Raw genomic sequence first — 13,601 nt, forward strand, 5'->3', positions numbered from 1 at the left:
CTTAGCTCTGAAGTGAGTCTCTTGTAAGGCAGCATACATGCTGTGTCTTTTGATTGGAGCATTTAGTCCATTTACATTTACAGTAATTATTGATAGGTGTGTACTTATTGCTCTTTTGTTCATTGTTTTCTCGTTCTTTTTTAAATTCTTTTTTTTTTTTCATTTGCTCTCTTCCCTTGTGATTTGATGGCTATCTCTCTTTTTTTTTTTTTTTGGCTGTGCAGTGTGCCTTGTGCAATCTTACTTCCCTGACCAGGGATCAAACCTGGGCCCATGGCAGTGAAGGTGCCAAGTCCTGACCACTGGACTGCCAGGGAATTCCCTTGATGGCTATCTTTAGTGTTATGTTTGGATGCCTTTCTCTTTTTTGTATATCTATCTATTATACGTTTGGTTTGTGGTTACCATGAAGTTCATATATAACAACCCCCTTCCCTCCCTAACCCTCTCTCCCCACTGTCTCTCTCTCTCTCTCTCATTTTATACACACACACACACACACACACACACACACACATATGTGTGTGTGTGTATGTACTATGATTATTTTAAGTTGATGATCTCTTAAGTCCTAATGCATTCTAACAATTTTGTGTTTTTTCTCCCTACCCCCCAAATTGAATGTTTTTGTCTTCATTTTTTTTGCATATTTTTGTTTATGTATCCCTTAACTACTTATTGTGGATATAGATGATTTTACAACTTTTATTTTTTAACCTTCCTGCTAGCTTTATAAGTGGTTTATCTACTACTTTTACAGTATGTTTGCCTTTACCAATAAGATTTTTACTTTTGTAATTTTCATATTTCTAGTTATGGTCTTTTCCACTTAGAGAAGTCTTTGTACATTTCTTGTAAAGCCAGTTTAGTGGTGCTGAACTCTTTTCACTTTTGCTTTTCTGTAAAACTTTTTATCTCTCCTTCAGATCTGAATGATAGCCTTGCCAGGTAGAGTATTTTGGGTTATAGGCTTTTCCCTTTCATCATTTTGAATGTATTATGCTACTCCCTTCTGGCCTGCAAAGATCAGCTAATGATCTTTTGGAAGTTCTGTTGTGCATAACTAGTTGCCTTTCTTTTTTTTTTTTTTAAAGATTTTTTTGATACGGACCTTTTTTTTTTTTTTCTGTATGCGGGCCTCTCACTGTTGTGGCCTCTCCCGTTGCGGAGCACAGGCTCCGGATGTGCAGGCTCAGCAGCCATGGCTCACGGGCCCAGCCGCGCTGCAGCATGTGGGATCTTCCGGGACCGGGGCATGAACCCGTGTCCCCTGCATTGGCAGGCAGACTCTCAACCACTACGCCACCAGGGAAGCCCCGATATGGACCATTTTTTAAAGTCTTTATTGAATTTGTTACAACATTGCTTCTGTTGTATGTTTTGGTTTATTTGGCTGCAAGGCATGTGGGATCTTAACTCCCCGACCAGGGATCGAACCTGCACCCTCTGCATTGGAAGGCGAAGTCTTAACCACTGGACAACCAGGGAAGTCCCATAACTAGTTGCTTTTCTTTTGCTGCTTTTTTAAAAAAAAAATTATTTATTTTTGGCTGTGTTGGGTCTTTGTTGCTGCGCACGGGTTTTTTCTAGTTGCAGCGAGTGGGGGCCACTCTTCTTTGCAGTGTGTGGACCTCTCTTTGCGATAGCTTCTCCTGTCGTGGAGCATGGGCTCCAGGTGCACGAGCTTCAGTAGTTGTGGCTCACGGGCTCTAGAGCGCAGGCTCAGTAGTTGTGGCACACGGGCCCAGTCACTCTGCGACATGTGGGATCCTCCCGGACCAGGGCTCGAACCCATGTCCCCTGCATTGGTGGGCGGACTGTTAACCACTGCGCCACCAGGGAAGCCTTCTTTTGCTGCTCTTAAGGTTCTGTCTTAATCTTTAATTTTTGCCACTTTCATTTTAATGTTTCTTGCTGTGGACCTTTTTGGGTTTATCTTGCTGGGGACTCTCTGTACTTCTTGGGCCTGGATATATTTTCTTTCCCTGGTTAGGGAAATGTTCAGCTATTATTTCTTCAAATAAGTTCTCTTCCCCTTTCTCTGTCTCTTCTCCTCCTGGGATCCCTTATAATGCTGATGTTACACATTGGATGTTGTCGTAGCGGTTTCTTAAACTATCATCATTTTTAAAAATTATTTTTTCTTTTTTCTCTTCAGCTGGGTGATTTCAACTACTCTGTCTTCCAGTTTGTTGATCTGTTCCTCTGTATCATCTAATCTACTGTTTATTCCTTTTAGTGTATTTTTTATTTCAGTGATTGTATTTTTCATATTTGTTGGGTTTTTTCTTTATGTTTTTTTAACTCCTTGTCACACTTCTAAGAGTGTTCATCCATTTTTCTCCTGAATTTATTGAGCATCTGTATGATCATGACCTTGAACTCTTTATTGGGTAGCTTGCTTATCTCCATTTTGCTTAGTCCTTCTGGGGTTTTGTCTTGTTTCTTCCTATGGTATGTATTCCTCTGTCTCCTCATTTTATTTAATTATCTATCTTTATTTCTATGAATTGGGTAGGTCGGTTGTGTTTCCCAATCTTGGACAAGTGGCTTTGTGTGGGAGTTGTCCTATGGGGCCCAGTGGCACACTTCTCTTTGGTCACAAGAGCTGTGTGCTCTAGGAGTGTCCCTTAGTGGGCCCTTCTTTCTTGGTGGGGCTGCCCTGTGGCCTGGTTGATTGTCAGGTCCTGCCTCCTGTGGTGGCTGCCACTGGTGGGTGGGGCTGGGTACTAGCGTAGCTGACTACAGGTCCCCAGGGGGTGGCCTCCAGTGCTGTTGCCATCTGGTTAGTGGTTGGGTAAACTCCTGTTGCTAATAGGCTAGAGGGAGGACTCCAAGCTGGCTTTTGTACCATCAGTGTCTTCGTGGAAGAACAGACTTCCAAAAATGGCTGCTGCGAGCGTCTGTGTCCCCAGGGGAGTCCCAGTGGCCCTCCTGCCTCTCTGGGGGGGCTCTCCAAGGTTAGCAGGTGGGTTTGATATAAGCTTCTTTCAAATTATTGCTTCTCAGAGCTGTATCTCAGAGTGGGTGAGATTTTGTGTGTGCCCTCTTAGAGTCTTTTTTTCCTACAGCACTCTGCCTCTCTTGTACGCAAGATCTGCTGGCCTTCAAAGCCAGGTATTCTGGGGGCTCATCAACCTGTGCAGGAGCCCTGGGCTGGGGAGCCTCACGTGGGGCTTGAACCCCTTGCTTCTCGGGGAGGACTTCTGCATTTGTGATTATTCTCCTATTTGTGGGTCACCTGTCCATGGCTGTGTGTCTTGTCTATACCAGGTCTCCACCACTCCTACCCATCCCATTGTGGTTCCTTCTTTGTATCTTCCGTTGCAGAAAATCTTTTCTGCTGTTCTTCCAGTTGTTCTTATAGGTAGCTGCTCTTTGAATAGCTGTACTTTTGGTGTGTTTGTGGGAGGAGGTGAGCTCAGGGTCTTCTTACTCTGCCATCTTGGCCACACCCCCCTAAATTAAATATTTATTATTTTTAGATTAACAAAGTGAATTCATGTATCTTCACAGTATGTGTGATCTTGCCAATAAGCATGCTAGAGGTTGCTTTTGGGACACTTTTTCTCTCCCTTCCCCTCCCTCCATCTGTCCTCCTCCCCTTCCCTTCACTTTTTTAAGCTTTCACTACCTAACCTATTGTACTCTCGTTTCTGTCTCCACCACTCTCCTGAAGTTACTCTTGCTGAAGTTAACAACCTTAATCAAGTATCCTACGGTATTTGGTACAGTAAGTTTCTAAGTGTGATACTGATGGCAGAAATACAAGGAAGACATTAATAAATTTGTTCCCATCAAAATAAACTTTTGTATTTCAATAAAATTGAAGACAAATGGCATATAAGCAAAAAAAATTCATACTGGAGAAGGGCTAACATCGTCATTAAAGAAGCTTCTACAAACTAATGAAAAGAAGATGAACTCGAAGATGGTGGAGTAGAGGGATGTGGAACTCACCTCCTCCCACAGGTACGTCAGAAATACATCTGTGGGACTTCCCTGGTGGTGCAGAGGTTAAGAATCTGCCTGCCAGTGCAGGGGACACAGGTTTGAGCCCTGGTCCGGGAAGATCCCACATGCTGCGGAGCAACTAAGCCCATGCACCACAACTACTGAGCCTGTGCTCTAGAGCCCGTGAGCCACAACTACGGAGTCTGCTCACCTAGAGCCCGTGCTCTGCAACAAGAGAAGCCACTGCAATGAGAGCCCATGCACCACAATGAAAAGTAGCCCCCACTCGCCGCAACTAGAGAAAGCCTGCGCGCAGCAACAAAGACCCAATACAGCCAAAAATAAATAATACATTTAAAAAAATACATCTATATGTGAAACTATTCTCATGGAATACCTACTGAAAGCTGGCAGAAAATCTCATACAACCAAAGCTGCAGTAAAGATCCCCAAGTAATTAAATAGGACAAAGGGAAAAGGGAGACGAGGAATTGGGATGGGACCTGCCCCCTGGAAGGGAGCTGTGAAAGAGGAAATGTTCCCTCGCTCTGGGAACCTCCTTTACTGGCTGGGAGGTTTGGTGGGACAGATAGGGAGCTTCAGAGGCTTGAGAGGACAGTGTGGAAGCCGGCCTGCTGTCCTACAGGGTAGAGAGAGTGCAGCACAGACCGTCTTGGCCATGCCGCTGCACTTTACAGCCTGTGATGCGCCTGCTGGTATGTGCAGCAACTGGGTGCTGCAATTTAGGCTTCAGCAGACAGACCCGGGGAGGGACTCAGGTTGGGTGCATGGAGACAGCCCGAGGGGCCTGGGGTGTGGCACAGGACACAACTGGGGGTGCGCACAGCAGGAGCGTGGGCCCGCCGTCGGAGCCTGTTGTCAGTGCATAAAGGGAGGGGTGTGGGCCGCCTTAGCAGCCCATTATCAGCATGCTCACAGCGGGCATGGCTCTGGCTGCCGTGGACTTTGTGCAGTTTGTGGGCGTGCACACAGAGGTGGGGCTGAAATCAGAGACAGTCACCGGTCCTCCCACAGCGGGTCCCAGGCTGTGACTGTGGCGGGCTCTCTTGGTGGTGCGTGGGTTTTGGGATAGCTCATGCATGCCTGAGGGACGTCCACGGTGGCCCTGAGGTGGCCCTTGAGGGCAGCACTAGCACTAGTTCATTAACAGTGAAGTCTGCGTGTGCACACGGGTGGCATCACAGAGTTGCGTGTCCTGATGGATAGCTCCTGGGGAGGAGCACACACTGGCTCCTGTCTCCCAGTGTTCCAGGCCCTCGTTCCTTGTATTGCAGCTTGGAACTGGATCTGGGGGTTTCACCTGTGACAGCTGAGGAGCACACCCTGTCCCTGACAGGGCTGTGACAACTACAGGGCAGAGAAGAGGCCCCACACAGTATCCACTGCAGGTTCTGGTCACCACACCAGACACACCCCTTAGCAAGGGGACAAGGACCAGCACACCCTGAGGAAAGACGTGGCAAGCCTCCACACTAAAAACAGCCTTCACACCAAAAATATCAGACTCACACAGTCTACACAGGGACACTCCCACATAAAAACAGCCCTGTGAGACCATGATAGATAACTGTTTCTCTTAAATTCTTAGAGTCAGAGAAATTTAACTAAAATGAAAAAGCAGAGGAACTACTCCCAAGTAAAAGAACAAGAGAAATCCCCTGAAGGAACAAACAATGGAACAGACCTCTCCAGTCTACCAGACCCTGATTTAGAAAAGGAGGTAATAAAAATGCTGAAGGAGTTAAGAAAGATTATTGATAGAAATGCAGATCACTGTAACAAGCAACTAGAAACAATAAAGAGGATGCAATGTTTATAGCAGCACTGTTTATAATAGCTGAGACATGGAAGTAACCTAAGTATCCATCGACAGAGGAATGGATAAAGAAGATGTGGTACATATATACAATGGAATATTACTCAGCCATAAAGAAGAGTGCAGTATGCCATTTGCAGCAACATGGATGGATCTAGAGATTGTCAAACTAAATGAAGTAAGACAGAGACAAATATCATAAGATATCACTTATGTGGAATCTAAAAAATGATACAAATGAACTTACTGACAAAACAGAAATAGACTCACAGTAATAGAAAACAAAATTGTGGTTACCAAAGGGGAAACAGGGGTGGCAGGGACAAATTAAGAGTTTGGGATTAGCAGATACAAACTACTGTATACAAAATAGATAAACAACAAGGACCTACTGTATAAGCACAGGGAACTATATTCCTAATCTTGTAAACACCTATAATGGAAGAGAATCTGAAAATATGTATACATGTATCTGGAATACTTTGTTGTGCACCTGAAATTTACACAGTATTGTAATCAACTATACTTAAATTAAAAAACAATAAAGAAGACTATCCCAGTAGAAAATGGACAAAGAACCTGAATGAATAGTTCAAAAGAGAAGAAATGCAACAGTTCAGAAATGTGGAAGAATTTTTCAGATTCATTGGTAAGCAAAGCAACTTATTAAAAAAAATGAGACACTGCTTCCCCCCATCCAACATAATGAATAACAGTAAGAACAGATTGTGACCCAGTGCTCACTGTGTGTAGGTCACTGTTCTCCAGACATTAATGAAATTGACTAATCCTCCCAGCAGCTCTATAAGCAGGTCCTGTTGTTGGCCACATTGTACAGATGAACAAACTGCCACTTAAAGATAAGTAACTTGTCCAAGGTCAAATAGCGAGTAAGTGCCAAAGCCAGGATTTAAACCCAGGCTCTCTGACTCTAAGGTTTTAGTGCTCTTTGACTACTACCCTTTATTGCCTCTGAAGGATTTTAATAAATAATAACCACTGTTAAAAGAGTACGTAGGAACAGGCATTTTTATTCACTGCTGGTCAGAATGCAAGCAAGCTAGTAGGCGTTTCTGTAAGACAGCAGTGTGTTTGAAAGCTTTAACATGTGCATATTCTTTGAACTCACAGTGTGTACTATGGAAATGTTTATAATGAGTACATAAAAATGTATGTACAGAAATTTAATCTGAAGTTCTTTTATAATAGCAAACGCTGTAAACAGCTTAAATGTCTAGTAAGAGAGGATTAGGTAAATAACTTTGGGAAATAGTCTTATTAAGCTTGTATTCTTATTGCAGGTAGTAAAGTAATGCTGCTAATTAATTAGTTCATGTAGGAAAAGGTTTGCTTCTTCCTCCATTAAGTATGTACAGTATTTGACTTTCCAAAGTATTCTTATAAGATTGAAATGTCACTGGTTTTCTTTTTAGCTATCTCTAGGTTGCATGACTAAAATTGAGGTAAAGTTTATTTAACCTTCAGTAAAGATTTTATATATCGTTTTTTTAAGTAAGCAAATCACTGAGGAATAGAATTTGAATTAAATATTATAATTGTTATAGATGACATGCTTTATTTCTATTAACTGTTACTCTTTATTTTTAATATCTAGCCTATCTGTTAAGATGCCTTAGAAAAAGAACCATGGAGAAGTATGTTAGAGTACAGAAGATTGGAGAAGGTTCATTCGGAAAAGCCATTCTTGTTAAATCTATAGAAGATGGCAGACAGTATGTTATCAAAGAAATTAACATCTCAAGCGTAAGTATATTTTTCGTTTGGTCATCCAAGTAGAAGTCTGGTTACAGGAGAGAATAAAAAAAAATACGGCAATGTATGACCTAAAGTGAAAGACTGCCATAATCGCAGAGAGAACTGCTAATTGCAGAAGAGTCTGTAAATCCTTTCAGATTTTTTTCTGTGATGTGTGCTAATGTTTATGTGTTTAAAAAAGATACCTCACCTACTGTTCTGTGACTTAATCTGGTTTGAACATCTTAAAATGTTTTTGTTATATTTGTGCCTTCAACTTATTCTTTTTAACTTCTAGCTGTATTTTAGTATTTGGGCTGTGCTTCATTGGTAGCATTATTATTATTTTTTAAATATTTATTTATTTGGTTGTGCCGGGTCTTAGTTGCGGCAGACGGGCTCCTTAGTTGCGGCAGACGGGCTCCTTAGTTGCGGCTTGCGGGCTCCTTAGTTGTGGCTTACTGGCTCCTTGCGGCTTGCAGGCTCCTTAGTTGTGGCTTGCAGACTCCATAGTTGCGGCACGCGTGTGGTATCTAGCTCCCTGACCAGGGTTTGAACCCACGCCCCCTGCATTGGGAGCGCGGAGTCTTATCCACTGCGCCACAAGGGAAGTCCCGGTAGCATTATTTTTAACCACTCTCTTTTTGATGGACTATTATGTTGTTTATTTACTTAATTTACTATTTTCTTTTTTCCTTCTATTTAAGATGTCCAGTAAAGAAAGGGAAGAATCAAGGAGAGAAGTTGCAGTACTGGCAAACATGAAGCATCCAAATATTGTCCAGTATAGAGAATCATTTGAAGGTCAGATAAATTTTGCAAGGGCGCTCAAAAGAACTCCTAAGCCTTATGACAACTGTTGTATACTTCCCTTTTAAGGATCTTTTTGTGAATTATTCTGAGGAAGAAAAGTATATCATTTCTGCTTCAATACACATGCATTTTAGACATAGGAGGAACATTTACACCTTTTTAAACTAAACTTCTTTTAAGTGCTACCACCACTGCCACTGAAAAAATGTTCTGATTTTAGAAAGTATCCTGCTTGAGAGTGTTCTCAGGTTCTTAAAATATTATAAAGTATTCCTGTTTTGGAAATATCTACCATCATATTTGGTAATGCAGGAACTAAGATAAGGCAAAGCTTCTCTAAAGGCAGGAAAAGGTGGTTTATTGAAGTCATTCCCATTAGCATAAATCTCTGTCAGTTGCAAAATAGAAAGACAATCTAGATTGAAAGTAAAAGATAGTTTAAATGACCATTTCAGGGTCACATTACGTACCAGTTTCAGCAGCTGAATTAAAGTATCCTTGTTCCCAAATAAACTTGGTATCTAGTAAAGTAGAACATACTTTTAAAAAGTATATGGATCATTAACACCTTATGCCATAAAGTACTCAGTTTATTTATTTTATGATGGCTGTGAAATGAGGCTTTATAGCTCATGTGAAAGAGTACAATGTTAAGCATCTCTTCTTTCTCAGGACCTTGAATTTCCTTTATCTTTCCCTTAGCATCTGTCTTTTAGTTTCTTTCTTCTTTCATCACTAAGATTTTACTATTTCAAGGTAAAAGGTTTGAATGTATGTCAACACATATTCTACCAGATGTTTTGTATTTATGTTGAATGCTTCACCTAGAAACATCTGAATGATTCATAAGGGATAGCACGTTCTTTAAATAAGGTTATATTGTTATTGGCGTTTAGTTTTAAAGGAGTAAATGCTCATGGTAAACGTATTCAGGAGTGCAGACATGCATGAACCCCAAGCTCTCTGTTCCTCCCACTCATTCTCATTCCCTAGGGGTAAGCAATGTGAATAACTCCACATTGATTCCTTACTGTATTTTCTGTGACCGCGTGGAACAAGCATATGTGTGTAGCCTTTGACATTTAAAAACAAGTGGGATCGTATCTATGTATGTCTGCATCTAGTTCTTTTCACTTTGTCTCTCATGGGTATCTTTCCATGTCACTGTGTATTGATGCACCCCATTCTTTACAACTTTCTTGTAACATCTGCAGTGTTTTCCATCGGATACACTTTATGGCTGTATCACACTTTGTTTAGCCTCTTCTGTTATGGATACTTAGGTTGTATTTAGTGTTCCACTGTTACAGGTAGTGTTGCACTGGACGTCCTTGTACAGGTGTCTGTGTACTGTGGCAGGCTTTTTGGAGTGGAGTTCTTAGACTAAAGGGCGTGAGAGTTCCTTTTTCTCACAAGCTCTCCAACCCTGGCCTATAAGTTCATTCTCAGATTTATAAGATGTAGTTTCGTCTGGTGGTTCTATACATTTGGTATAGAATTTGGTCCCTGTTTCTGCCTCACCTGAGCCATCTTCTCAATTTAATCATGTAGCTCTTTGGACCTCTTAGTTTCTCATAGAGCTTTTGGGAGCTCTGAAACACAAATATTTAATTTTTCTCTAAAATGATTAAAAATAACTTACATATGTGAACATTTTAAATCTCTCAATTTTTAAAAATAAGCAAGTTGGTTAAAAAAGTGAAAATTTTGATGTTATTTTGAATGTCTGCCATGAAAGGTGCGGAAATTAGTGTCTTTACAGTTCTTCCCCACTGATTTTTGTTCATCTTGACAGGGTAAAAATATTTAATAATTATCTTTTGTTCTGAAATTATAATTCTTAGAGTTGTTTGGACTTGATTCTATATTTAGACAGATTCAATTCTTATTGTTAGTTCTTTTATAACTTAGATACCCCTTTCCAGAGATACTTGAATTTATCTCCAACTTTTCTGGATTTCATCAATTTTTTTTCATGCCGAGCTTATGGATGCTGTATTCCCTCAATGCAGTTACTGTTTGCATTTCTGAGAGTGTCTAACTGATGCTTTTATACGTGAATAAGTATTTTTGATGACCGCTTTTCCCTTACAATCACATTATATGTTCTGGCATTTAATGTTTCTGTAGAAAAGTTTGAGGTCAGCATAAAGCTTCTCCTCTTGAAGGTAATTTACTTTATCTTTCCTCAGTGCTTGAAGGATTCTTTCTTTAGAATTGAAATTCACCAGAATATGGCTTAGTATTAATAATTCTGATTCTGTCTCTCTTGGAACATTTTGTACGCTTTCTGCCTGCAGATTCTGGTTTTTCTTTGTTTCAGGAAAGTTTTCATTTCACTATTTTAAAAAAATCCATATATATCTTAAAATAAGGAAAAATATTCCAAAATTTGTTTGTCATAAAGTTGTCTTAGCTTACAAATGAATTCTTTCTTATAAAGTCTCTCGTATTATTTGAGATGTGTTATTTGAGAGCACACAGGATGCGCTCTCAAATTTTAAAATACATTAAATAACAAAGTGGTTTGGGGGAAGAAAACTTCACTGAGTTAGTTTTGAGTGTTTATAGAGGTCCTCAGGCAGAATCAGTTTTAAAAAGAGGCATCAAAGAAATTTAATACTGATGTCATAATTGCAGATAGTAGATACTGTTGTAAGCCTTCTAAAGTCACTTAAAAGGCAGTATGGTTATGTTGTGACAATCATGCATATGAACTCTCTAGGATGATTTTTTTTAAGTCCCAATATTATGCGTATGGGAATTAGGACATAGAAAAAATTCCACTGACAACATAAACAGATTTTAAAAGTGCTCTCTTTCAGTTAACTTAAAAGGAAATGAAGATCATGTGTATCGGGAAAACATAGATGAATCAATAAAAGACATTTATACTGATGACAGATGTGAAAAATTTGGTTAAAATTGTTTTGTAAAACTGGAAAGTGGGGAGAAAACAGTATTTCCTGCTATATAAATGTATAATTAGATTATATTAAATATTATAATTAGACATTTTTGTCTATATTCCTAACATTTTAAAATTTTTAAAAATTTGATCTTATCATTGAGAAAGTGTTGTGTCACCGTATATTGGGGTATCTGTGTTATACAGTTTTGTTTTCTCTACTGTTATTCATATATTGCTCTCTGTTTTTAGTTGTCTCTAGCTATCACCTTCTAATTGCTTTCATTCTTTTGTTTGTATTTTCCTACAGTCTGTGTTCTTTTAACCTCATAAGTTTGTTTTACTTCTTACTGTTGCAAAAGTCGTTTTTATATCTTTAATGGAAGCTTTTCAGTCTCACTTATGGAGCTTGTCTTGGCATTCACCTTGTTCCCCATTGGTGTTGCCAAAATCTAACTTTTCTGGGTACTTGAAGAAAGCTTTTCTTTGAGGCTGAATTTGGATTGCTTTTTGCTGCAGGTAACAGAAAATCTGGCCAGTATTGGCTTAAGTGAGAAAGATATTTAATGATCTCACCTAACAGGAAGTCTGAAAGATGAGCTGTCCTGTGTATAGGGTGTATATGGCAGCTTAGGCCCTGTCTGATTTCTACTCTGACATCCTTAATAGGCACGTTTTTAAGCCTAATGCTGTCTCCTTGTCCTGAGAAGATGCTTTGCAACTCCAGGTAGCGCCTGCACCCAAAAGATGCCAGAAGAAGGGGCAAGGGCAGCACCAGCAGCTTGCTCTTGTCTGTCCTGTGACCAGACGAGCCAGTTCTCTCTCAGAAGCCACTGTTCAGATTTCCTCCTAGATCTTAGTGACCGGTATGGAGTCAGTGACCACCTCCAACTGTAGGGGAGACTGGGAATTAGGGAATCCGGGATTTTTTTTCAGCTTCTCAAATGAGAGGCGATGAAGGGAGAAAAGTGTTAGAATTACAGGGTTAGCCTGCCAGCAGTGCGTGCTTCGCTGAGAGGTCGTGGTTCGTGTCCTCTCTTAAACTCTCGGTCGTTTTCTAACATGCCTTGAGGTGTTATCACTTGCCTTACAGTCTTTTTGCTTCAATTTCAAGCAGTTTCTAGGTGGTCATTATGTTGGGGTTTTTTGGAGGGTGTTTCTTCAGTACTGTGGGAGCCCAGTGGTGATAGGGTGGTGTCTTATATTTCTGTATCCCTGGCATCTTGTGCAAAGTGCCTGGAACATAGTTGGCATTCAGATGCTTGAATGATCGAAGGAATACAAAACAGATTAGTATTTCCCTCATGCAGAAAAGACTTTTCTTTTAACCTTACATTTTAACTAGTACTTATCCCAAAATAAATGATAAATGTTTAAACAGCAAAAAATATAGCAGAGCTCAGATATTTTTCTTCAGGATTGCTTCCCCATTTCCTTTCTCAGGTCCTGTTTAACCTTCTCTGTCTCCCTGTCTCTGTGTTTGTCTGTGGCCCTCACACACAGACACACACACCTTTTTAAAAAAATCTTGTAATGGTTTTATTTAATTTTTGCTACATGCAGATGGTACAGAATTCAAAGGTTACATAACAGTAAAAAATTTGCCTTCTGTTTCTAGTTTTGAGTCACCTGTTTTTCCCTCCTGGAGGTACCCACTGTTTTACCACTATCTTGAGTTTCCCTCCAGAAATGTTCTAAGCGTTAATAAGCATACATAAATCCTAGCACACGATACTTTTTTTTTCTTTTTGTTTCTCATGCTATATAAATGGTGACATTCTATACATATTTTTCATAAGTAGTAGATTGTACGGTTTTCTGGGGTTGTTTTTCGCACAGTGATTTCTCACATGTTTTTTTTTTTTTTTTTTTTTTTTTCTTCACTCTTACTCCCAGAAGCGGGCCTCTCACTGTTGCGGTCTCTCCCGTTGCGGAGCACAGGCTCCGGACGCGCAGGCTCAGTGGCCATGGCTCACGGGCCCAGCCGCTCCGCGGCACGTGGGATCTTCCCGGACCGGGGCACGAACCCGTGTCCGCTGCATCGGCAGGCGGACTCTCAACCACTGCGCCACCAGGGAAGCCCTCACATGTATATTTGGATGATCTTTTCGTATCAATTGTAAAGAGTTATACAGATTCTTAATCAGCTCATTCGTGTAGGTTCCCAACCCTGGGCACATTGGAAGCAGTGTATACAAGGTGAATGTGAGCACTGCGAGTAACAAGACCACCACCCAAGGTGCCGGGAGCAAGGCCATCAGCACGAGGCAGCAAGAGAAGTGAACTCTGAGAAGACTGTTCCTTGAGCTGTAATAGGTGATCTTGGCCGCTCTT

General features: G+C 40.7%; 1 protein-coding gene across 1 annotated transcript in view; it reads left to right on the plus strand.

Moving 5' to 3' along the window:
* The first annotated feature begins 7,347 nt into the window (after window positions 1-7,347).
* The window catches only part of NEK1 (NIMA related kinase 1), a 178,810-nt gene continuing 172,556 nt past the window's right edge, over window positions 7,348-13,601 (plus strand). Inside the window, exons 1-2 of the mRNA XM_007457386.1 lie at window positions 7,348-7,555; window positions 8,254-8,350. Of these exons, the coding sequence (XP_007457448.1) occupies window positions 7,439-7,555; window positions 8,254-8,350 (214 nt within the window). The 5' untranslated portion in view covers window positions 7,348-7,438. The remainder of the gene's footprint in view (window positions 7,556-8,253; window positions 8,351-13,601) is intronic.

Source organism: Lipotes vexillifer, unplaced genomic scaffold, assembly GCF_000442215.2.
Source record: "Lipotes vexillifer unplaced genomic scaffold, Lipotes_vexillifer_v1.1 scaffold668, whole genome shotgun sequence".
NCBI classification, from domain to species: Eukaryota; Metazoa; Chordata; class Mammalia; order Artiodactyla; family Lipotidae; genus Lipotes; species Lipotes vexillifer.